Source organism: Falco peregrinus, chromosome 7, assembly GCF_023634155.1.
Source record: "Falco peregrinus isolate bFalPer1 chromosome 7, bFalPer1.pri, whole genome shotgun sequence".
In the NCBI taxonomy this organism is placed as follows: domain Eukaryota; kingdom Metazoa; phylum Chordata; class Aves; order Falconiformes; family Falconidae; genus Falco; species Falco peregrinus.
In genome coordinates, this window is record NC_073727.1 from 10,164,322 (window position 1) to 10,191,780 (window position 27,459).

Here is a 27,459-nt window from a genome sequence, read left to right on the forward strand (position 1 = left end):
CCTTTCTTCCCTTTTTCAAGAGATCATCTCATGCAGTGTTAGTGCTACCCCACCTGGTCACTGCAAAGCACTTGAAACTGCTTTGTGGGAAACAGGTAATCTTCATTTGATTCTGTGAGGGACAGTCTCATACCAACCGACACAGAAAGCAGGTGCATCAGAGTAGCACATCATCTACGTGTCACACCTACGCTGACTTCCCATACCTCCTAGACATTATCGATACAGAGCTGCACATCGCTGGGAGCTGGAAGAATATTCTGCAGAACTGTTGCTACATGCTAGCCCTCTCCTTACATAAGCTCACATGTCTGCTCTTGGCCATCGCCAGAAATAAAATACCGGACTGGACATGCTTGATATAATCCAGAACTGCTGCTCTTATGCAATTACTCTGAGATAAACACCCTAAACAGCTTTTGTAGTGCTGGCATTAAAGCTGCAAACCACTCAAGTCTCTGAAGTTGCCTACTTTGAAAATTACTCATTTCAACCTTCAGCAACTCTTATGTTCAGCCATACCAGGTGCCATTGGTGAACCTTGGGAACAAGCTCTTAGGGAAGAGGAGATGCTCTCAAAGGGACAAATGTGGCTGACATTCAACTCCAAGATCAAAACTCAAGTGGGTTCTTCGATTTTCTTTCCCCCAACACAACTGAATAGCCCACCAATTCTTTCCTTTGAAATAATAGTAAACCACATTTATATTTAATGACTGAAAGACAAAGAGAAGATGGCAAATGTCAGCTGTAGCACGGGAATAAAGCTAATAATGGGATATATGCCTCGATCAATTGAAGACAGAGAGTGAGGACAGGACCCAAGCGATTCTCTTCTGTGTACAAGTAATTTGCTCACATTTCTAACTCCCTCTTGTAACTTTTGTTTCAGCACTATTTTTTTATGACCCATGCTCTCCATCTGGGTTTGCATGCACCCACTTCGCAGTTTGCCTCTAGGAAAGATAGGCACTTTATACTAACGTTCTTGCACAATAATCTTTCTCCTTCTAATTTGGATTCCAGTTTTAACTACTCTTATCTTGTGCATTGGCTTCACATGAAGATGTAAAAGCTGTAGCAAATTAAAGCCATTATTTGCATCAGTGGTATGGATAATCTGCCATGACAGTTTTTTGGATTTCCTCAAATATTGTAGTTAGATTATCAAGACAAGATAAATGTTCTGCCACTATTTGTTACTCGCCATAATCAGTCAGCACCTGGAACACACACATTTTGGAATGCTTTTTTTTCTATAGGAATAATCAAAACATTACTAAGCTACAATTAATATCAAAGTTAGGTACCACACTCACATACTCTGGCATTAACGGTCCCTTCTTGAGTTGAGGAAGGCTAATTAAAGGGTGTATGATCTTGACAAGCGCAGACAAGAGTTTTACACAGTATGGGCATGCACACACACTGCTAAAGAAAATACTCCCCACTTCGTAGTGCAGGCAGGCAAAAGCCAGACTTTTTATTTAAGTTTAAAATAACAAATACTCACCCACATCACAGCATACTGCTTAGTTTATCGCTTCTGCTTTGAATTCTGTGCTTTCATTTCACGTGTCTACATTTTGCAATTGTGTACACGCTGCAAAGTTAACTTTGTATATCATTTAGCATCTGTGCATGTCCTTTAGAGCTTAATGTTACACTGAAATTAAAAGAAATCTTGAATTTTAAGGTACTGAAAACAATCAATAAAATTCCACTCAAAAAAACAGTATAAATGTTTCTTGTAGTACAGTACTCATTGTTTTATGTCAGCGTCATTTTAATGCGATAGTTTTCGATAACTGAGTGTATAAAGAGAAGCATAGGGAAAAAATTATCTAAAATGCCATTCTTAAATCTGTTAAACTCTGGTGATTTATGGTATATGTACAGTATATAAATATATTTATGTATATATGTACATATATATTGGTTAACATTCATTATAAATAGAACTGTGTTAACTTAAGCAGTATAAAAATAGCCACTTTCCTGGGAACATGCAAACGCAGTATGCTCTCACCTGATCTATAAAACCCAAAAGAACCAAAACCTTTAGCTCTGGTTTTCTATAAATATAAATTTTAATTGAAGATTTTCAGCTGATTTAACCCTAAAGTAAGTTTTTCCAGTAAAGATATAAAACCTGTTTGAAGCTAGCTATAATTAAGCTCAAACACAGTATATTTTGGGTTATTTACTTTCAAGTATTTTTCCCATGTGCGCTAAATCTAGACACACTGCATCTTTTTTCTTTTACAGTAAAATATTATTCAGCTCTATACACTAAAAGCCAAATTACAGGCAATCTGGCATGCTTGCACTGCAGGGAAAAGGCTCTCCTCTACACTAGTCCTATGTGGGAGGGAGGCTGTCCTAATATGGCTATTTGTGCTCCAGATCTTTTATTCATTGCAAAGCATTATCATGATTCCCATATCGTAGATTCTTAAGGCCAGAAGAGAGAGTACTACAACCACTTAAGTCTCATCTCCTGCTCACTGAAATTCACTCTAAGGTCCCTGCATTCAGCACAGTGACTGGTAGCTGGACTAAAACACCTCTCCTGTTAGAGCCAAAGAGGTTCCAGCTTCAGAAGTTGAGCAAGATCTTGACTTTGTAGTGACTTTTCCCAAGGGGAAAAAATTTCGGTTCCATCTGAACCAAATGTGACATTTTTCCTTTTTTCTTGCCGTATGAAAAACTGAAAAATTGTTTTGCCCTGAAACATTCCCTTCTCCTCCAAAGTGCTCTGAGTACTAGTTAGAAAAGCAAAAAAAAAAGGGGCTATGGTCAAACGTGACACTATTTCCATTCCTCCGCTCACATACCTGCTCAGCAGAGAGCATACACAGGGTTGGACTGTGGAAGGAACAGCATCGAGTCCTTCTACTGAACAGACTTCAGCCATCTACTAGGAGAATGCCATAAGCACATGACTATGCCAATTGTGCCGTATGCTTACTCTTTTTCCTTCCATTCCACATAGCCAAAAAACCCTGCTGCCCATTCCAGAGGGCAGAGGACTGAAATGCAGCTGTCTCCCTTGCCTACAATCCCATCTCACTCAGCACTTTGAATTGGTCTTGCTATCTCTCGAGGTTACAAAAGTATTTCATACAAACAGCATGGAAGACTCAAGGCACACTCTCTTCAGGACAACATTTTTCTTGTTATTAGGGGACCTTTTAAGGAAATAGGAAATACAAATGTAAATGGCATGGGCAAAGGAGTGACTGGAGCCTTGCTTTTTAATTCCTAGAATCATTATTTGCACTTACAAGTTACTGGGTAATAGAGGGATGATTTAGATACTCTCTCCTCCAGCATACCTATAGATATTGCTCTGGAAATGTTTTCCAGATTAAGATATTTGGTGTGTTTGGATTAAATATGTGACTACATTTCTGACAATCAAAAGTGCACATCCCACAATCTGCTGTGTCACCCAGCCATAAGATTCGGTGTGCAACTAAACGAGTTGGATGTCAGCGAAGGCCTACCTAACCATGTTGGATGAAGCTGCTTGTGCAAGCCTTTCCCTCTGGCACCTCTGAAAGTGGTACACCTAACTCCTTATCCCTCGAGCAAAAGGGCTTCATGTTCCCAGCCACATCCTACATTGTTTTTTCCCTGATCCCAGGGTGGCTCCCACATTTTTCCCCAGAAGTCTTTTCTATATCAGAAGCCATGAATCTTTGTCAAAGTAGCACAGTCTTCCAGCTTTTATATTTTTAGGAAAAAAAAAAAAAAAGGGGGGAGGGGGGCATTCTACTTCTTATGGTAAATAGCATAAATGCACCAAAACAACGGTATGGATACGCCTGTATTAATTGTTTAGAGAGCTGTCATTGGAAGTTGGGGACTGGGAAGTCACAAAAGGTTCGTTTGCCTTCTGATCGTCCTTCATGGAAGCTGCTTGGTCTGAGATGGAAGAGAAGGAGAGCTGGTCATGTTCCATAATATGCACTTGGTCCTCTTCCTTGTCCTTCTTCACATAAAACAACTTCCTAAACTTTTTGAGCTCATGGAGTTCACAGAAAGTCTCCAGAACCACCAACATTGCGATAAGGCCCAGCAACAGATAACCTAGGTGCAAAAAAAACCCAAAACAAAACACCAAAACCAAAGTATTTTAATTATTAGCAAATTAAGTGTAGTTGGAACAATTTTAACTCTGTAACTTTTCCCACCCAACACCTCTGAACTGTATGTTAATTTTCTTTATGACGCAGTTTCAGAGCTCTGTAACCCACTTCGGACTGTCCAGTCCTTTTCTTCCTTTTACGTTCTACAATCAACAAGACCCTCTAGGGGCTTTAATTGTTACAAATGTATAAGAGAAAAATATGTAAAGGTCTTAATGAAACGGAATACTAAAATTTACTATATCCATGCTCCCCCACTTACTTACAACCTTCCTGATTAAGTGCTCTTCAAAAGGTTTTTTTTTTCCCCCTTAATATTCCTACATGTTACAAATAGAAGTAAAAATATGGCTGCTAATTATGGTTATTTGTTGTTTGTGCCAGTTTAGCAGGACACCACTTAAGATTTCATGAAAACTTTTGAATTATTTTCCTTTAAAGTTATAGCAAGATATCTGACACCCTGCAATGAGTGGAAAACAAAGCAGCTAGAAATATGTACAAACCCAACAAAATAAAAATAAAAAATTACTGTAAAATTACTGCTGGTATTTTAAAAACCTGACAAAGTTGTCTGATGACACCCTGAAGATTATTTGCAATGCTTTACTAACATACATAAACTATCCAAACCTGGAAACATTACTTAAATGATATTACTGATGACTTTGGTGGTATACTGACTTTTTTAAAGGTATTAGTCAGCTCTTATAGACTGAGACTTTTGGAAATGGAGTTTTGCATGTTTAACAGCCTACTGCTTTTTTTTTTTTCTTCCCCCTATCCAAACATATGCATCTAGAATTTGAGGGAAGGTGTTAAAAGTGAGCATTTCTTAATCACAATGTTTCATCAGACCCCTTCTACTGATCATTACAATTTAATGAAGAGCATGACTACTTGAATGTTTTATGATTTCAATGAGTAAATCAAGCACAAGCTAAGCATGTAATTATTAGTACAACATGCTTATCCAAAGGCTGAACATTAAATGTGCTGAAAGATCAGCACAGATTAATTATTATAATCTACATATGGTCACTGTTCTGTTACCTAAAGGCATAAATATTTCACCTGTAGTTACAGATCATTCACTGACAATAACACACTCCTCCTCCTTCCAGGAGTACCATTAAATCAATCTTGCAATATCATGTACTGATCTAAAACAGCACTACAGCTAAAATTTATGAATTGTTTTTAAGCTTCACCTCATGACATCAAATGGGAGCTATGCATTAACACAAGGAAGAAGTGACAAAGCTATGCCAACTAAAAGACATCTATAAATCTGCAGTGCGAATTTTGTAATTATCTCAAACTCAGTCAGCTGATCAGCGCTTGATTTAGAAAAGGACTTGTGTTCTCCTAGAAATCCTTGAAAAGCCTGTAGCACTCCTGTATTTTCTGATGTAGAACTCCAAAACTTTTGTTGAAGAAAATTTAGGTTCAGCAAGAGAAAGCATTTTATACACCCTGTTTGGTTCCTTGAATTGTTCACATGAAGAATAAAAAGAATATTTTAAAAGTTATGACCTTAAAAACTGCTGAAATTAAATATTCTAGAGTCATAACTTTGCCTAAAAGCTACTTTTTCCTTTTAGTATTTTCAGCAGCTTTCTAAGTGTTCTAAAGTTTGACAAAGGATAATCTGAGCCATAATGTTTTCTTCTGATTTTGAGTTTTCAGAACAGCTAGAATTTTTACAAGGCCTTTACGAGGCATCACTTTCTCCATTCACTTCACCATTTAGCATCCCCAAGTCAGCTCTGCAGATCAGCAGAGTAATAATTAAAAGCTACTGCTGGTAAAATAAACACGACGGGTAGAGTGGTAAAGTCTGCAATGACAACAGGCCTGGCAGGAGAATAAAATTAAGTGTTCTGCTGGCTAGTTCATGCCCTGCTTCAAGGAATGAAAATGTAAGGCCCAGTCTTTCTTCAGGTGAAACACAAAAGCAAGTTAGTGGACCCTTTGCCTACATTAAGATTGCTGGATCATGCACAGGAGTACAGATAAACACATACCAGCCTAAAAAAATGGACCTGACAGGAAAGGTTTGTTTTGGCCATTTAGATCGTTTAACTGGTGTGTCTGATGACCTAGGACTGTGCAGACTAAAGCCCTATCAGAAACCAGGATGCTTCAAAACACTGTCACTGGAGAATATTGCCCTCGGCATACATTCATTCAGAATGCCAACACAAAGTTTGATCGCCTCTTCTGTGTCAAACATAATGAAACAATTATATTTAAACATTCGTGGTCTTGCTTTGCTATCATCTCAGTCTACTTGTCTCTTTGACAGCCGGTATGTACCACTGCCAGCTTCAGCTCCCATCTGTTACAACGGTGAAGTCAGAAACTTCACTGTTCTGTCTCGTTTCCCATTGCTCCTTGATTCGCCTTTGCCCGCCAGTCATCTCCCCTTATGAGGTGACCTTAGGTTACAAGAACCATCCTCCTGGCTCTTTGATGCACTGAAATCTTAGCCCAAGATGCTCATAACCATTTCCAGAACAGTAATGTGAGCATTTTTTTCTACTATTAATAAGAGTAAGTAGCTATGTACTAGCACAATGGAATTTTGGTTTTAGGTTTTTCTTTCTTAACTGAGAAAACTGACTTTATTTAAAGGTTTCCTCTTTGTACAGCTACCTACAATGCTCAGTTTGCTAGCCAACACCTCCCAGAACAATCACCATCCACAAAATGGAGAGGGAAAGTCTGGTTTTTTGGGTTTTCTTTTGCTGTGGTTCTTTTTTCTTATTTTTTTTATAAAATGTCTTTTATTTAGCTGGTTAGTTTGAAACTTACATGTAATCCCAATTTTATACAGCTCTCTGAATTTTTGATTGTAGCCTTCTCCTGGCACATAGTCTCCGAGGCCAATGGTGCTCAGCGAAATGAAACAAAAGTAAAAAGATTCCAAAAAATTCCAGTCATCTTCCAAAACAGAGAATATTGCTGCTGGGATTAAGAAGAAGCATGAGACAGTGATGAACCCAAGGGCTATAGCATGGATGATTGCAACAACCTGCTTGGAGAAGCCCCAGCGAATGTGGAAATACAGCACAGGCCGCCTGGTGACATATACAATGATGCGCTGTACCACTGCTGTCAGGAAAAGCAGTGTAAATGGGATCCCGATGACTGAGTAGATGATGCAGAAGGCCTTTCCTCCATCAGATAAAGGCACTGTGTGTCCATAACCTGGAATAAAGCAGAGGAGGCATAGGTTGAGCTAAAGCTGAGAGCCCATGTACCAATTTGATATTGGCTATGTTGTATGAAGGAAAAAAAAAAGTAAATGCTTCGCTATTGCTAATTCTGAATTCTGCTATTCTTGAAAAATGCTGTTGAAAGGTCTGTTTTAAGCAGGCAAACAAAGCCTAAGTACTAGCAATAAGCAAGTAAATATTTTGAAAAAATATTTTGTATTTCAAAATTGTGAATGTAACTGTATAAATGCTTTTTTTGGAGAAGGAAGTAATGCCTAGTCAGGAGTGGGAAACCTATGCCAGGAAATCTCTGTTTTATGCTGGGTTTTCCTGCTGAATTATTTGTTCAGATTTAAAAAGTGAGGTAACTTCCTTTACCTGCCTTGTCAAGTGCAATAATCCACACTACAGAAAAATGCTCCTATATCTACTTGTAACACACTCCAAGACCTTCTGTGAAAATCATTTTAATTACACAGAAGTATTGTAATTATCATCAGCATTCCATGCCATATACTTCCATGCTTCCGCAAGTTGTTTAGACGATAATCCATCAGAGGATATCTAAAAGCAGATCAAACAATTTCACAGCAAAAGTCCTGGAATCTAACCACCGTGGCTGGATTTTTGCCTAGGCAGATAACGCTAGAAGTTATCAACAACGATAAGCGCGGAGTGCAGGAATGCATCCGCTGGTGTAAGGCTGATCACGGCCAGCAATCTAAATTCCACAAACGTGTGCAATTACACTGGTACCCAGCGCAAGCAGCTATGCTGCCAAAGCACACTCCGCCAGACAGCCTGGTTCCAAACGTAAATCATAGGCACAGAACAGTAAATCCAGCATAAACCAGGAATGCTTTCTTCTGTTTGCCAACCAAAAAATGAGCATTTTGTTTTCACTGCTGCAAGGAAGAGGAAATCTCTTGAAATTTGGTTCGGGCAATCTAAGGCGATACCAAGCCAAGCAAGTGCAGACAGACCCTAGTAATTCTGCAGCCCCAAATCTGCCAGCTCATTCAGGTTACGTTAGTGCTGCACAAGGCATTTTCCAGAGCTGCTGCAGCTAGCTATCTTGAGGAGCCCAGGCAGAGCCCAGTGCATACAGGGTTATGCTGGTTCTGATCTCTGCACTGGGCTCACTCTGCACTTGCCCAGCTTGCCCGGTGCAACACTGGGCTGGGCAGACATACCCTGAGGGCTCCTGGGAACCCCCTGCCTGGTCCCCTGCTCTACCAGCCCCTGCAGGTTTTATATGAACACCAGAGATCTCCCCTCTGCCATAATGAATTTAACAGTAAAAACATTGCTCTTAAGTTTTCCAGCAGAGTAAGAAAAGGAAATTTTTCTTTTATTTAAGATGCATAGAGACACCTCCAGACAATGAAAGGCAGGCAAAACATCTTACCATTACAACGTACAATGTCTTAGAGAAGAAACACGAGGTGTAGTTTCTCTATGTTAGCTAACCCAATAGGAAACTTCAGTTGTTTTTGAATTTTAATGGCACTATGAATAATTTACCAAAGCTCAGTCTTTTGAACTCCAGAAAATGGTATTAATTAATGGCTTTTTTTCTTGCTCACCTTCTGTTTGCTTTATCTGCTCTAAGATAACCGATCATAACTGCACAGCAGACACAGCTGAATCAGATTTATGAAGCTTGCAGAGGTTTCTCACCTTGTGTCCTACTTCATTCCTAAAAAAGCTGGACATTTGACTGGCATTTCTGACTACCACTGAACTGATGCTTTCTTGGCCCTGTCTATCAAAACCCCAGAATCTTGCCCCTCAGAGGTATCCAGAGAGCCACCAATGCAGATCCCATCACTTCATATGTAAAACTATGACTGGTTTTGCAGTGAGCATGACTTCACATTTTATCCACACTCATTTCAACATGCCATTTTATTGTGCAGCTGCCCTGTGGCTCTTGCATCCTCCTTACTGCCTTAAATAATTTTGTGTCTTTGCTAAACTTTTTTACCTCCCTCTTCCAGGTCATTTATGAACATGTTGAACACTACAAGCTCCAACAGAGGCCTTCAAGGAACAACCCTTGTGATATTCTCCTGCTTCAACAACTACCCATTTTCTCCTACTCTGTTATCTTTCCCTATCTCACATCATATGATGACCAGCCCCAGCTGCTTAGTTTTTCTGAAAGCACTTTGTGACAATCAACTCAAAGTTTGGAAGAGAAGAAAGATGTGTGTTTGGAGAAGATCATAGGGCATCCAGAACTGACCCATGTGACACAAACACAAAAAAGGCAATTGTGTCGTTCCATCACATCAAGGTGCCTTCAGTAAAGCAGAACTAGAGGTGTGTTACTTGAGTAAGACACAGATCAGACCTCATTTGGACTAATTACCTCATTCTGTATATCTACACTTAAAAAATGAATTCATGCTAGAAGAAAAGCAGAGAAACGTTACTGAAACCATCAGGGGAACAGAGACTATTTTATGAGAGGAAGATAAAAGTGGTTGGCTTCCTCAGCACTGCTCAATGGAGGCTGAAAAGTGATACAGCATCTCCCTGTTAATACATCAGCATACAAGTACTATCAAGGGAAAAGAAATGCTTTAGATGAAGAATAATATCGCCACACAAACAAATAGCTTTGATGTAACATGAATAAATTTAGTCTAGAAATTAGAAAAAGGTTTTTAAACTTTAGAGAATATTTTTGGAGCAGCCATCCACTTTTAGTACTGGGGAAAGAACCCAGTTACGTTTAAAATGGAGCCTAGTGAAGCTTGGTAACTTTATTTTTGGTGCAATATCATGAGGCTACACATTACAAGTAGAAATTGAGCTTGCAGACATAGAAAACCCCTTGCAAGCTCCAGGTTCCTAAATTAATATGTGTTTGCACTGTACAATTAATCCAAGCTTTCATTAATTTGAATTCCAAACATCTGTATCTTGCATACAAAAAAACCCCTAAACCTCCAACACATTTGTCAGTTCATCACGCACAGAGCAGGTTGATGGTGATTTAATTCCAGTCTATGTGCTGACCCAGACAGCAATCATCTCATTTCTTGGTAAGGAAGGGTTCTGTTACCTCTCCAATACTTCTCTCATAATTCCTTCTGAAGGACAGACATTATCCTTCCAGGTGCTACATAATATGCACCCAGACTCAAAGTAAAGTGTAGAATGAGAAAGACTTTACTACAGGAAAGTTCTTTCCCCATTTCACAAATTAGTTGAGGTGCCTGAAGCAGATGCTACCTTCTAAGGTCTGCTCTGCCATTCTGGTGAGATTGTCACATCCTTTAAGGTATAGCCGAGGGGATTTGTGTATCTGCTCCTCAACTGCTAACAATTACAGGAATTATAACCCTAAAGAGCAGTTTCAGACTGAGGTTAGAATATACATTCCACTCAACCAGCAGCAGTAAGAGGATGATGTCTTCCAAAAGCAATGGATGGGTGATCAGCGTTTGCTTGCTACTCAGGATACAGTCACTGCCTGGGAATCATTATATTGAGAAACTTGAGCTAAAACACTCACAATTTATGAGGCTACGGCAAGTGGGAAAGAAAAGGATTTGTGTTTTTCCTCAGTATGAAATTGCTTTTATGTGACTTTTCCTAACAATGCATATAATCCTAGTTATCACTGTACAAAAGTCATTAAAAACCCCACCCCAACAGCCATACATTAAGAGACAGGAAATTACAGATCTGAGGTAGAAGATACTCCATGTCTGCTTTCAGACACTTGTGCTCTATTGCCTCCCATCTCTGCGCTTGCACCTGTTTGTAGCTTCTTTGTGCTGTAACCTCTTCAGGGAAATTCCCTCCTATAATCCCTCTGTGTGTGGGACTAGCACACGCTAGTTCTACATAAATAATGGATAATAAAATGTATGTTGATTTGCCTTCTTCAGTGGAAACTGCCATGTTCATAAGTTACAATTTCAATCCTAAGATATTCTTTTTGTTATGAGAAAAGGATGCTCACAAAAAGGGGGCTACTTATGAAGACATCTCTTTACTCTATCAAGGAGAATTGCTATGGATGACTAGAATTAACTTGTCCATGTAGCGTATCTGATAACTCTCTTAGTGATTATGAAGACAGACAAGATTTCTCGAATGCCGTATTTTCATATGTCTAATGCAAATATCAGACAACAATCACCCATTTAAAAGCACTGACCTTTGAAAAACCAAACCCTCAGATGATCCACCCAAACTCAGAGATGAAGTAACACAAGAGAGAAAAAAAATATTACTCATGTATAATCCCTTCTATTGTCTATTCATACCTTGGAGGGACCATTCCTTCAAAAAAAGCTCACAGGAAAAAAAAAATATGTGTGCAAGGTAATCAGGATTTACCAAATTATGTAAGATCAATGCTCCATCTAGCTCAGTGTTTTGAGACAGACCATATTTGATTGATCATACAAAGAACAAAACCCCACAAGATGTAGACAGTTGTGTCTCAGTTCTGTTCAGATAAGGGTTTCTTTTTTCTTTAAATGTCATTCACTCTTATGACTTGGAGGACTTCTACTGTTAGACGCTTACATAAATACATAAAATGTCTTTATCTTCTGATGTAATTTCGAATGTCATCGTAGTCTACAAAAGTGCTTATTTTTAAAAATCATTTTAAATGCTCAAATCTTTTTACATTGATCTCAGTGCTGTGAGTTATATAGGCCAATTATGCGTTCAATAAAACATTTACTCTTCAATTTGCTTTCAAGTTAGTCTTTTGCTCTCATACCTTTCTAAAAAGGCTTGATCATCACCTTTCTATGCTTTTCAGTGGTTTGTATCCCTCTTGTGTAATTTCTTCTTTTAGTTATTCACTCTTCTATCTTATCTGTGTCTAATTGTTCCTGCCAGATCACTTTGTAGAGAAATACACAGAATTAGTCATTGTATTCCAGGTAAGATATTTTCTCCCTCCACTTTTATATACCATCACACTCTGTTTTCCAGAGTCTCTAGGTACCTTAGAACAACGTCCAGCTCATAACAGCCTATGTCAAACCCAGCACTGCATACAAGCATTTCATATTGCTCTTCCACCCTGTGTTAGCCTGGCACTTGCTGGCACTGGGTGTTTTCTCCTTTTCAGATGCTGCTTTAACCAATCTAAGCAGTTCTCTTCATAGTTCAGTCCTTCCTGTTCATTAACTGGTTTTCTCTCTGGTCAGAAACTGTGGCCACCTTACAGGTTTTTCAGGACGTCGAACTGAGCATTTAGTGCCAGAGTGCAGAGGTGCTGCAATTGTGTTGTGGTAACTCAGCCTGGAAGGAAGTCTCCAGAGGCTGCCCCAAAGGTTGGATGTTTGCATGTTGTAAATTGATCTGATATCAGGTGAGGCAAGCAATAGGCAAACAGAAGTGCCACAGCCCTTGGAAAGGTTCCCCAGACAGCCTCTCCCAGGCTATGGTGACAAGCCTGGAAGGTGTGTATGCAGGCTGCAGCACTGGCTCTATCTCTTGCCCCGCTGGTACGCACTCCCCAAGACACCAGCTGTCCACGATTGCTTTCATGGGCTGGTCCTATGGATGGGGACCACCATCCACAGCATTAAAGCTCATTCCTCCCCCTTCACAAATTAAACAGTCAACGCTTTTGTGTTGTCTGTTTTCTCCCACCAGGTGCCCCTCTCCCTCTTTCCTACCACAGGTTTTGTTAAGCACTGCTCCCTCAGGTCCCCTTAGGCCCTGACCCTGTTGCAACACCACCAGCCCTACTCGGCACCACCGAGCTTCTCAGGGCAGGGAAGGGGTTTTCTTCTGCACATCCAGTGTCCCTGCAACACACCCATTCAGATGGCAGAGTCATAATGCGCAAACCCAACAGGGCAGCACAACACAATAAATGTGCTTATCCCTTTGCTGGTTTGAGTCACTGTCCCTGAAGAGAGGTCAGCTCTTAACATCTGCTCATAATCTCAAAATGCCCCCATAAATGAAGTAAATCTCGAGCTATGTATTAAAGTTATGCAAGGATCTTTCATTCGTTCCAAGCGCAACATGACTCACTGGAATATGATGATGATGAAGGTCAATAATATTGCATGATTTCTACACTTATTTTTGTAAGCCTTTGACATTTTCCACTGTGTTTCCACATCCTTCTTCATAACTGGTCTATTATCTTCTAAGATAAAAAGGAAGTGTCAGGTGATGGTAGATCCATGTGATGGAAGAGATCACAAGTAAATCTTCAGTATTTTTTCCTATTGCAAGGAAGAGCACAGCAGCAATGAAAGTGATCAGAAACTTGCACAGAGTTCAAACCCACAATATTACGATTGAAATAATTGATTAGGAAATTCACATACAGCACAGCAACTGAGTGGGCCATGCATTTGCCAGCAAAAGGTCATCTACCGTACAGAATGAAAGAAATCAGAAAAAGCTGTTATATTACAGAGCTTATCTACACCTGCTAAAGCATCTGCTCAGAATGAAATTATTTCAGAAAAGGTATTTTGCTTTTTCTATAGGATGTGCACTGGGAGGGACCAGCTTTAAAGGTGGCTGATAAGGCAGGTAGCTCACCAGCCTTTTAGCACACCATCACACTTCCCTGCAATACAGATAGAAAAAAGAATGTAAAGCACTGAACAGAGAGGAAAACTGGTTCATAGCTAAAAATGTGTGAAACAGTAGCAAAACTGCTAGAAAAGACTTTTTAAGAACTCCTAGTCAGGGGGTTGAGACACAGCAATACCATTAAAACAGTTGTATGTTAAAAGGGGATACAAATCAAGAGTTAGCCAACACAGTTTTGTTAAACAAACCTGAGCACCTTGATTTCCCGCCAGGCTGAGATAAGCTACCCGGTATGGTAGAAAGGAGGAAAAATTCCACTATCATAGGCATTTTTTGCACAGTGGAAATCCTTTTGGATGTTAATTTTGCTACCTCCTCTGTTGAGCTAATGGAACTGATTTTGTGCGCAATGGAGAAGGAAAAGGTGCTGTAAACTGAATTGATGAAATTGCCTGGGTTTGGAGAAAAAAAAAAAAAAAAAAAAAAAAAAGGGAGAGAAAGGGAGGAGGAGGAGGAGATTTGTTTGAAACCCAGTTCATTTCACTAATAAAAGCTTATGGAGCAGCCATCAAAGACTTGCACTGGCGTAATTAGGGAGGTGACAAAGGGTGTGGCAGAAACCTCTTAAACCAGTTCTGCCACTAAAGAAAATATTCATCAGGCTCATCCTCGCACAGCACCAGCAAGGGTGACTTAAGCTTCCAGCTGAGGTGATTTAGTATGGTGCTATTCCAGCTCCCTTCAATAATAATAGCTCACTAAAATGAAAGTGGTAAAAATATATTTAAACAACCAAATTAAGCATGAGCATTAGATCTTCTCCATAATGATTTCTTGCCTAATCACTTCTCTGAATAGAATTGTTTTCTTTTGCCAATTTCTAGAGTCAAGGGACCCCTTAAAAAAAAAACAACAACCAAAACCAAAACCAAACCACCCCCCCAAAACACAAACTCACAACAAACAAAACACCCACCAAGATTCCACCACACTGATTTGCGTGCGCCTGTTGTCTCACAAATGGAGTTCTTCACCTGCTGTGGAAAGCGCCAATCTCACACACAAAACTGAGATATCATTTATTGCATGTTTGTGCAGAGATGGGTGCTAGGCAGTTATCCACAAAGCTAGCACCCCTCTTAACAGATGGTAAACCCCTTTATACACCTTGAGCAATTGTTTACAATTACATTTAGTCCTACTTAATCCTCACTAGTCCTTATGAGCCTCAACTCCATTTAAAGGTAGTGTTCTTTTTTGTCATCATCCATGTTCTGTTGGGAGGGGGCTTTGTGATTAAGGGGCTCTCTCTGCTCAAGTATGCTAATTAGAGCAGCCCACACATAGTTAAAGTAATTTTCTGTTTGGTCTCACTACCCACTTGGTTCTCCTTGAGCTTATCTGCTATGCCCCAACTTGACTGTCCCTTCTCCCCAGGCCATGTTCCACCAACTGTAACACATCCTCCGTCTTTCAGACTCTCTCCTCTTCTTCACTACAGATATTCACATATTTTGTCTGCATTTCAAGGTAATAACAGACTAACCTTCCTACTGATCATGTATCTGCAAGCTGGTTCACTACATACCTACTATGGTACATAATTGTTTCAATTCCTTCTGAGATTGTCCTTTGCTGCCATTAGAAGACTGCCACTTCCTCAGCATCACTGTCCTGCCAGCTAGGACCAGGTTCATATAATCAGCTCAGAAGTGTCACCTGCTGCACCAAGAAAGGCTGAAATGACTTTGAACTTTATCAGTTGGGTAATAAGGTTATAGAAATAATTTGGCTGGCTGGCACCAACATCTGAACCCAAGAACAAAGCCAATAGCATGGATATATTGGCTTCTATGTTCAAAGCCAGTTTCAAAACCAATTTCTACCAGAACATCTGTGTGTCAGAACATTTATATATTGCAAAGCATAAAAAGTCTGCTGCATCTGCTCCTGCACAGGAAGCAACATTCACCTGCCCAAAGAAACCAACCTAGAAGTGGCACCCCCAGATGCTGGAAAAAGGGGATGCTGATGAATGAAACAGGGGGAAATTTATCAGGACAAGGGATACTATTTCTGTGCATACATTGATATAAACAGCTTGTTTTATGGTCTTATATTTGGTATTGTTTAAACTGCTCAAGGATTTTTACCAGTGCTGGCAAAACACAGATGGTTAATTCCTGTTCACACTAACATGATCTGGGTCAGCCTAAATAACTGGTGTGCCAGTGGATATAGCTACAAATCGACATGCAAGACATCTGCATTCAGAAAGCATGGCAACTGTTAATTAAAAATAAATAAAAATAATAAATAAAGAAAACAACCAAATGCCTCACACCAGGAGCAGAGGGAGTAATGATTCCAATTTCCTACTGAGTATGCTGTTAGCCCTCCGAAAAGTCATCCCCTTTCCTGCAATAAGCCAAACCCAAACTCCACGCCTTTTCTGGGAGTCCCACATGAAGAGACAGCAAAAGCTCTTGTTGACCTGGACCTATGCACAGGGTGGCACTCTGGCAGTAAAGTCACTTCTACAGAAATAAAATAAATAATTACTCCTAAAAAATAAAAATTCGGTATTTAAGAAATAACTTGTGTATATATTCTTTTAAAATCAAGGTAATAAGCATTTAGAACTTACTGCGTAAGTATTTAAAACTAAACTCATATGAAAGTATTTCATATATCCCACAATAAATATTACTCCTGTTTATATTCTTTTCAGTTACTGCATACTTATTGTGCTAACAAAACAGAATAAAATATTTCCTTGCCCTCAAAATGTAACAGCTTCAGTATAAAATATAAGGCAGCCAGTGAACACAAATGGAAAGGTGAAAAAGAATGAGATGATACTGGGCAGTGTGCAGCACAACAGCATCCATGCACCACCAGTACTTAACCTGCCCTTTCCAGTATTTATACACATTGATGAGCTCCCCGCTGAGCCCTCTCTTCTCCAGGCTGAACCGTCCCGCTCCTCACAGGAGAGATGCTCCAGTCCCTTCATCATCTTAGTGGCCCTTTGCTAGACCCTCTCCAGTAGCTCCATATCTTTTCTGTACTGGGGAGCTCAGAACTGGACCCAGCACTCCAGGTGTGGCCTCACCAGTGCTAAGTGGATGGGAAGGATCACCTCCCTTGACCTGCTAGCTACACTTCTAATTGCAGCCCAAGATACCATTAGCCCTCTTTGTCACCTGGGCACGTTGTTGGCTCTTCTTCAGCCATTAATTGTGCAAGGAAAATTGAAAGTTCATTAGGTCTTTTGAGAGGAGTTTAACAATCAGAACCAGAATAAAACCATATGTTGTGTACCTATTTATTTTCTTAACTATTGAAAAATTACAGTACCATTTGTTTATAACAAGAACTCCTGTATCTTTTTTGCTATTACAAGTGCACTTACGATTTTCTCCAGCGATATATGCTGTCCCCTTCTACAGCTTAGCAGACCTGGGAACTCCCAAGTTCCAAAAAACATTTTATAAATCCAAAATTATGGCACGGAAATCCTTACGTCATTCAAGTCTACCATTAACCCATTTCTATGATCTCCAAGGAATATCCTTTCTCTTTCCAGCTAGGAAATGTGTTAAGATGGTTGTTGTCTTTGTTCCAATCTCGCTGCTGGTGCTGGAGAGCTGTCAGTTCAAGGAGAAATCTATTAAGGTTGCTGTTCACATGAGATATAGAAGGTGGGAATATTGATGTTGTGGCCTGGGCACATCTTTCCAATTCCATTTTCCTTCTGCACCAATTACGCAGCAGGAAGAACTGTTGTCACCTTAAATATTCAGGGCAAATGACAGTAAAGCACAAACAACCTTTTATTTCTTTCTTAAAATTCTGACATACTTTCATATGAATTATTATAAATATTTTCTCTCATGCAGAGATTAAAATATAGACATGTCTTTTCAAACTAGGAAAAAACCCACATTCTTGAAGACTGATGAAATGTAACTTTCCTCTGCTCCACCTGTGAGTTAGCTGCTCTCATGATCCACAAACACCAATATAAAAATGCATGTGAAAATATTTTTCAACCAAATTCAAGTGACAAAACATAACGCAGAACAAGTACCCTGTTGTCATTTCAATAAGCAAGAGAAAAGATGCAGTCGGTGCAAGGGGACCCCTGGAAATTATATATTTATAGATGGTAATTTTCCATATAAAAAAACATGATCATTTTTGATACTCTTCATGTCCCACAGAGACAGTAGGGGAAATTACAAAATGTCACAATGAAGAAAATATTTTTGTTTCATTAGGCTTGTCAGCAAAACTAGTCCTTTAAAACATGAAAACAGTTTGGTTGCAACAGGAGCTGAGACCTTATTCTAAAAATCTCATCTGAATGTAATGAAAAAAGCAAAAAAGGCAACATTTGATCATATTACTTAAAGGCTCAAGTATGTGCCAATTCCTGCCTAGAACAATTATTTTGACTATCGGAATGTAAGGTATAGCAACTGAAAAAATAAATGGGGAGGAAAAAAAAAAAAAAAAAAAGACTTGCTTAGCCACCTTGTTTACATTAGTATTAAAGCACAGTAAATGAGTATCCATAGAGTGGAATATTTTGTAGCATGGACCTAAATTCATCATCATATTTAGGGAAGCCAGGGTTTACTTCAGATTTCCTCTGCTCCATTTGTAAAGACTAGATGCCCAGCAATAGCAGAGGTGTGTGTCACTGCTCTCCAAGAGCGCCTGTTTCAGGTTGCTCAATTGAAAAGAACTCCAGGCTGCACACTCCAGAACTGCTCCACAAGTGTCAACTAAAAGTGGGAATGATCTGGAGATTTGTTTCAGCAGTGCACTTGATCTGAACCAAGACACTACGGCAGGGCCGAGAAATCTGGCAGACTTCAGCTGTCTTCAGTTTCAAATTGAAGCTAATAGTTCTTCTCTAGCATCAACTCCTGCACTCATGTTCAGCAGGGCTGTGCCAGGGTGCCTTAAAAGCACAGTTCCCCATGCCTGAAGTGTTTCCACTTCTCCAACAGGCTCCAGATTTTCTGTAGGAGAGACTTTCACTTATAGTTTCTGAATTGCCATCATAGAATCATACAGGTTGGAAAAGACCTTTAGGATCATCAAGCCCAACCATTATCCTAGCACTGCCAAGCCCACCAATAAACCATGTCCCTAAGTGCCACATCTACATGTCTTTTAAATACCTCAACTTAATAAGATGAACGATGACAGCATTAATAGTCTGTGAGTCTACCGGAACCACAGGTCACCTGAGAACATACCAGGATACTCCATGAACTGAAGGGAAACAATATAACTCTGGGCCAAACCAAACAAATGCTAATACTTTCTGATTCTGACCCAGATATTCTGTGCTTCCTTTCATCAGAAAGTTAATCCGTGTCTTGCTCACACCACCACGCAAGGCAATGCATGCCAGATGCAAAGACTACAGTCTAATGGGACATACTGGATGGCTAGCAAACACTAACATTCTGACCATTTACAGGGACTGCCATTCTACACAGGAGTTGCCCGTAGTTACTGTTTAATGAAGTGAAAAACATTACAACTGTTTAGCAGTGATGCTAATGACGAAGTCATTCCCATACCAGCAGTTAAAATCCATATGGTGGAGGTTATAAGGAAGTGCTCCGTATAGATACTGCAGGGTAGAAGGATGTGTTGTAGTAGAGCAGCACTACAGTAGATGGAATCTACTGCACAGGAACCAAAGAGTAAGTATAGAAATTAGTATGTCCCTCCCGCATCGGAGGTAATTACTAGCAAGTGTTTGGTGCAATACTATCTCTTCTCAACAAGAGCATCATACAGAAACACAACTCAAAAGATAATAACTTTAAGTGGAAAACGATAGCATCCTTTCATGCCACTGCTTGACACTGGATATTGCTAATCCTGCCTAGATTCATTATGTATGAGTAAAGCAGACATTATCAAACCAAGGGAACTGTTAGATCCTTCCAGCAACAAGTCTACATCAAAGCACACATTGCTCACTACCAAAGAGGGACCTACTATATGTGAGACAAGGGTGGCAGGACTCCAGGTGAGGAACAGTCTCCATTCCAGGGCTAGTATACATGCCTTTGGAAAGGACATGCTCTCTGCAGGAGGAGCTTGCGTTCTCCAGACACCCAGCCGGCAAAGCTTTTCTCACTTACCCTGCAAGAGCAGGTTTTTCATACCTTAGCTGTAAGCCACACAGCTCCTATCAAACTGTTCGCTGACAAACTCCTTACGTGCTAAATGTTCAGCCCGACGTGAGGTTTGTGTGGGCTGGACCTCTGCTCCCACAAAGCCCTGGCAACTTCAGTCATGTTTTTTTGAAGTGACATGCCATTGAAGACTTTGTGCCCTCCATGTGCTCCACACAGTGCTGAAGGCAACAGCAAAGACTAAATATGAGTGCCTTCAGCAGACAGAGGTCTGCTAAACCTCTGTGGCAAAGCATTCAGGCTTTACTTCTATCACAGATGATAGCCAAGAGATATACAAGCATTTCTGGGTTTGCTGTTCGGGTTTGTTTTGTTGCTTTCTTAAAGTTAACAGCACATATTTTTTTTTTTAAACATTAGTCTTTATACTAGAAATTGGTTCCTTTTAGTGTTACCCTGGATTTAAGACCCTCTAAGGGTTAAACTGCAATAAAACCAGGATCCATCTGGTGTTGGGGACATTTTTCCCCCCACAGACCTCTCAATAACAGCACATTTCTAGAAATATTTATCCAAAACATGAACATCACATCTTTAGATCTGCCTCTAGCAAAGATTTAGCATAAGTAAAGAAACCTGTATCTTGTTTCAACAGTTCTTTTCCCTGTTATCTCAGAGTCATTTCTCAATGAAGGAACAAAAAAAAATAAAATTACAAAAAGTCTGCTGAATAGAACCCAACCAACAGGCCAATAGCAAGGTGAGACTTCCCGAGGGCTCCTCTGAGAATTCAGCCAGGAAAATTCCAATTATTCCTTTATTGGTTTACTTGCCCGCTAGGCAACAGATGGTCAAAAATCTGTATCGAAGTAGGGGCGCCACCAACAAACTACTTTATTATGAATGCTTCCCGATAGAACAAACTCTAAACCTGAGAAACTTAAATTTGATAAATAAGAAATACAAATGAGCTTTATTAGGAAAGCTTTACTTGTAGCCCGCAGAAATGTTAGAAAACAAGACAAGGTTTTGTGCTGGTCTTTTGTTAAGTGTTTTTGCCCTGTTCCGTTTGGCAACATGTGTGCAGCAGCATTTCCACAATTATGATTTTTTAAATCACCAAGATTAACACACAATCAAAGAAACAAGTTCATTAAATTTTTTTCTATAAGAACTTCAACACCAACTTCATGGTACTGAAAGGGGTAAAAGTCTTTCTGCAGCTCTTCATAGGAGAAATATTCAAAGTAGGAAAAAAATAATCTTAAAATGGACAATGTTTTGGCAGAGACACCACAGAAGAGAAAACAACATTATCAACTAGATTTAGCCAGCAGCTTGCCCATGATAGCGATCTTCTCATTTCTCACAGTAATTTTGTAAAAAGCCTGATGAGACTCTCACCTTGACTACAGCATAAAGTTGGTATGTCTTACACAACAGGAATACTTCCATATTTTGTCTTTAGATATGGCAGCCTGCACCTACAGAAAAACTCATTTTAGCAGCTAAGACACATTTAGCATCTAACTGGCAGTGAAGCTGAGAGGATACACACTTTCTGAACAGACTGGCAGAAAATGTAGCTGCTTCTTTCCAGAAAAGGTCTGGAACCATGGTTTCATTTCATACTGCAACTTTCCCTTTCCCCATCCCCTCCAGTTTTCCTGTAACAGGTTTTAAAATTCTATCAATTACTTCAGCCTTCCACCACTTGAAAGACCTTGTTTATGCATGGTGTACCACAGGGATGTGCCAGCTGCAGCTGCTGAGCCCTGCACCTGTGCAGTATGGTACTCCGCTTGAAGCCTGGTGCAGTTCACTGGGAAGAGGTTTCTAAAAATTGATAATTTGGCACCTGTTACCATCCCAAACGCACCCTGGGATGCGTCAGGAGCTTTGAATGTGTTGCAGTGGCATTAACTGCAGTGTTTAATCACATATCCAATTAGTGAAGAATACCTATCTCATCTTGCTAGGTTTATCATTTCTTTCACTGAAACGAGCCACAGTTGTTCTTTCTACCATCCGGGAATAAAAAGGAACAACCAGCTGCAAATTAGTATGCTTCCCACCTTCACTTCTGAAACAAAAATTGCTTTATTGCACCATCAGAAAAAACAGAACATGAAAGCACTGAATGAAACTTGTATTGTGGGTAGTAAGGAATTATCACACAACATTAAAAAATTAGGCCATTTCATGCTGTGGAGTTAAAAATCAAATCTGTAAGCAGCATCTTTGCATTAAAATGCAACCTCACATGGAAGAAAGTGTTATCTACTAGATACAGCAGGGGAATAGGAATTTATGCTTCTAATCCTGTTATTGATTTAACATGTGGAACTCAGGGAAATTACTATCATCAGCTCCCTTGTTTGGCAGAGGAAGACACATAGTCCTTACCTATCTTTGCAAGATATTTCAGTTTTCATACGTAAATCAACCAGACATAATACATTTGCATAAATATAAATCTTATTTCTGTCTTCTGTTTTAATAGCTATTTCTCAGAAATATGAAGGATTCAACAGCACATAAAGCAAAAGAGAAGCAAATCAATTCAACACAAATAGCAAAAAAAAAAAATATCACTAAAACAACTAACAAAACCTCACAGATCAGGGTGCTTTAGTCTCCACTTTTACATGCTGCATATTGCATCTGAAATATTCATTTCTAACTTTCAAGTTATTGTTAAATAATAATTAAGAGAAATTAAAAAACAATATTTAAATAAGGGCCAAAGTGAGATACTTTTTCAGATCAGATGGCTTATTCTAAAACTCTAAATCACAGTCCTAAATATGACGCTTGGTAGTACTTTGCCATCTGAATATAACCTAGTTGAATATACCGTTTCATGCTCAAAATAGAACATTAATTTGCAAGGCCCAATGGGGAAATATTTCAGCTATTGTGAGAACTAGCTTACTGAACCATAAGCAAATTTTATAGATACACTAGTCCTATCAAATCATTCACATGTTTAGGACATCTTGCACAGCAAACACTAATTGTGGGAACCATAAATTTGAGTAGTTACACTGGAATCAGGATAGTCACAACTGTATGTCCTACCAATAAATAGAGGGAAAAAACCAGCATTGTAGTTGCACATACTATTGATGTTCATAAGAGGATGAAATGTAGATGGTTTTGCTTACCTAGAATAAGTTATTCAGAAACAGTGACGTAACATTTAGAAAGGCAAGCTACAGATACAAGACATTTAGCCAGCAGTGTAAAGATACACACAGAGTCACTTAAATACTGTGTGGTTTTCAAACGCTTTGCTGTCTGCTTAGATTAATGGCAATTTATTTTTAACCAGTGAACCTCTCTTCAGTTTGTTAGAGAAATGTCTCTGGGTGGGATATTTGATGTTTCTGGAAATTCTTACACCATAGGATGATTTTCCTAGTGAAAACAGATCATTCTAACCTCACAGGGACAGAATAAGATAGCCCTGTATATAATGAAACAGGAAACATAAATCAGTAAGACAATTTACCAAAAATGCTCCATCTGCCCCATCACAATCCTGGACCCACCATGTCAGTCAACACTGACCAATGACTCTGAGTCCCATTTCCTTAATTCTCATTACATTAAGGCAGCACACACATCAGAAATGCTAAACAACTATCCAGGCTGAAGACTGAATCATAGCAAGGCTTCGCATGGTAAGCACCCTCTTGCCAGTGCTTGCATTTTCAAACCATGGCCAGCATGTGAAGGGCTGGATTGATGCAACCTGTGCTTCTAAGGAAAGTGGGACCCTGTCAAGTGGCATCTCTCAGACCTCAATACAAAGGGAGGGGGATTGCAAAATTGTTGGTAATTCCAAAATTAAGGCCTAGTATTGAAGAGCCTGGGCAGCAATGTGTAAATTAATACTTAACTCATCTTTTCAAGGGAGGAATTTCTTTGCAAGTGTCTGGCCCTATGAACACATCCAGTTTCTTGTAATTGTCAACGATCAGAATTTGTAAACTAGTTACAGTAACTAAACACACCGGTTTGACTGCATTACTTCCTTACTAGTTTCAAAAATGATGCAATTTATCACAGAACACTAGTTACCCCAGGGGGAAAAGATAAAAGTCCCCCTCGAGATGCATGTACCTAAGGTGTACCAGACAGAAATATTTCAGTGGTGGCATCTGTATTAACAATGAGGAATCCTGTTAAGTTCGTTCAGTTTTGCTGTCATTTTAATACTGCTTGAAATAATGTTACTTTACAAGGGCCAGGCAGCGACTGTCAGATGACTGTCAGATACATTGTCATTACAAGAAACATGTTCTTAGGTTGCCAGCTCCCTTCTTACATCTGTTGTTAATTTGGCTGTGCATTTTTGATTCTTTCCACTCTTTCACCAAGTTGTTACATGAAATGCCTAACCTAATCCCAGAGTTATTGCTAAGAAAGAAGATACTTTTCTCTATGGGCTCAGCCCATTTTGTTTTAAACCACTGTAAGCAAACATTTTACTAGGCATAAGGACAGACAACCAGCATGCTAAAACAGAGCTAACACTGCTGCCTTCCCACAAAGGCTATTCACACATTTGGCAAGTTATGTGGGCTGTATTAACTCCTGTACACAACCAAACAATTTCCTAGAAGGGAGTGGCAATATTTCTGGAGTCTCCACTGAAGGAAAGATACAGAAATGTGTACTGCACACTTCGGTAAGGCTTCTGTAAGCCCCTATTCAAGTACTGCAATTTCCTCTAAGATTACTGAGCAGAAAAAAATATTACTAAAGCAAAAAAAAAAGGATATCCAATACAAGAAAACGGTGAAGTGCATCCACAGGATGGGAAATCAGCATACCATATGGGAACACTGCTTAGCAGCAGGAACAGAGAACTGCAAGACAAAATTCACAGGCTCCTATTCTTGACCATACTAATGGCTCTTACACGATCTTTCACAGCTGTTTTCCCCCCTTTTCTTAGTTCATCCTTTTGTGAAATACATACAGAAATATCACTTTAATTTCACAAGATACAGAATATAATAAAAGTGCTCTAATTAGTACAGCAGTTCCTGCTACGCGCATGCTTCAAGATCTACGGATAAAGGGTGGTTCACAAATGTGAAAGATTATCGCCATCTCCCTCATGGCATCTAAGGAAATGATGCAATGCCAAGCTAAAATCTGGAACTCAAACTTCTGTTTGAGATGTTGAGAGAGTTTCTATCTTTTGTTTGTTTGAGATTCATGGCTAGTAATAACTTCAAGTGTCGATGACATTTTCCTTGAAGCAGCATACAAAATTCTGTCAGGTGGCAATTACCCCCAGACAGTATAAGCTGAACATTAAGCTGGCTTCACTTTATACAAATAGCTGCACTAGAAGATATGACTGAAAGATAAAAGATTTTTCTTTGCACTATAGATAGGCAGGACGTAAATGCATAACAACTCCAATAATTAACTAAGGCAGGAGTTTGCCCTTAGAAAAGATTTACTCTTTTCTTACCAACATGAATTGTTGATTCATGCAACGCAACATCACGTAGCATTCACGGTTCTTTGCTTGCCCACCTGGAGCTGCAGCAGTGCACCAGAAGCTACGTTGGGGGCCAGGACTTCTCAACAGATGTGCAAATGCACACAGGTAAATTAAACAATCTCCTGCCCTCAAATAAGAGAGCTTCATTGCTATTAACCATTCAAATGATTTACAGTGTTTTACATTCATTTCTGTGCATCACTCATAGTTTATAGTAGCTAGGACTTTCAAACAGAAACACCACAATATGTCTTTGAGCCTTACTAATTTTTGCTATACTGCTGAGTCAGCATTCCAATGCTAAATAAAAATACAGCCATGAAAATAAGTCACAAGTCATGATGTGAAGTGTTTAAAATTTAATTGCCCATTAGTAAATCATACCACCTACAGCTTCCAAAACTCTACAAGAGATGCAAGTTCCCTGGTTTGCTTTAGAGTTTTCTCATTTACTTTAGGCTGTAGGCTTCAAAGGGAAAGGTCTATGCCATTCTTGTACAGCACACAGTTGAGTAAATAGCTGCTTAAATAATATACAGTGATTTCATGGCCTTCTCACATTGATCTTAAATATAACAAGCAAATTTTAGAGCTCTTTTCCCCCTTTCATTAAGTGAGATGTATAGGATTGTACAATGAACTCCCCAAGAGTTAAACATTCAAGCTACTTGATTTTTTAGCAGACCGCTGAACACCTTGCTACTTTCTGAAGACAAGGGTTTTGGGATTTTTTTTTCACTACAGCTTTCTTTAAAGCCATGTATATATGATCCCAACCTATTGCGGAGGAGGTGAAATCAGAATCTTTGCCCTGCCTCTGCATTTAGTGACTCTGAAGTAACCCACCCCTTTTCAAACTGTATTATAGACAAAGGAGGATACCTATTCTGGCTTGTCTCTGGACACTGGCACTAACGCTCCATGTTGCAATGTCTAAGCCTGCCAATCACATTTTACAAGCTCAACCAAGCAAAGTATGTGTTCAGTGTAGCAGGTAGGTTTAAGATAACAAAGTAAAAGGCCAAGTGTCATGCTAGAGACATTTCAGTACAAGCTTTAAAATAAAAACATGCTTAAGGTCCATTCCAACCAGTGCTGCCATCATTTGAGATCTTCTGAAGCATTTACTTTTGCCTCTTAATGCTGAGAAATCTCACATTTTGAAATAATGTAGTTTTAGTATGTATTTAACCATTACACGCAACAAAAATGAAGAAAAACTTTCTGAAATTATAGTCAGTTTTACAATCCTTGTTGAGCTGGCTGTCTCTTTTTTTTTTTTTCCTTGATGCAGGAGACCTTCTCCCTGCAATTCTGTGTTCAGCTTAGCTTCAGGACACTCATGTGTTGCCTTTAGGCACTTAACTACAGAAAAGAGGATGCCAAAGCAGATGCGCACTCATGGCAGAATTCCCAGCAGGTTTTGTAGTTGTATAATTTTCTGTAGGGCAGACTATTTTTCTTTCACCCAACAGACCACATGTTTGTGTACTTCTATATGAAAAGCCTGGTACACAGCTTTTACCAGCATTACAGGGAACACATTGAAACAAATGTGTAACTTATTTACTATTTTAACGGCATATAGTCATATCAACTAAATGCAGTGTCTTTACTGTAAACACTGAATGAAGAATATTTAACCTCTAAATAAAATATTTTCAGTCAAGTTGGGAAAAGGATTCCTTTTACAGTCGCTTTGGCATAGTACTAGCAATATCATATAGTCAGTACAAAGAAACCAAGTCCCCAAAAATCTAAGTGCTGTCTGCTTTTTCTTTTGTGAAAGGCAGAATTTTGAAGCTAAATTCACCTATCATTAGAATTAAGCTTCTGCTTATATA

General features: G+C 39.3%; 1 protein-coding gene across 1 annotated transcript in view; it reads right to left on the reverse strand.

Moving 5' to 3' along the window:
• Positions 1 to 1,458: 1,458 nt before the first annotated feature.
• Positions 1,459 to 27,459, reverse strand: part of KCNK1 (potassium two pore domain channel subfamily K member 1) — a 35,510-nt gene continuing 9,509 nt past the window's right edge. Inside the window, exons 3-4 of the mRNA XM_005239154.3 lie at positions 6,972 to 7,367; positions 1,459 to 4,095 (exon numbers count right to left, since the gene is read on the reverse strand). Of these exons, the coding sequence (XP_005239211.1) occupies positions 3,836 to 4,095; positions 6,972 to 7,367 (656 nt within the window). The 3' untranslated portion in view covers positions 1,459 to 3,835. The remainder of the gene's footprint in view (positions 4,096 to 6,971; positions 7,368 to 27,459) is intronic.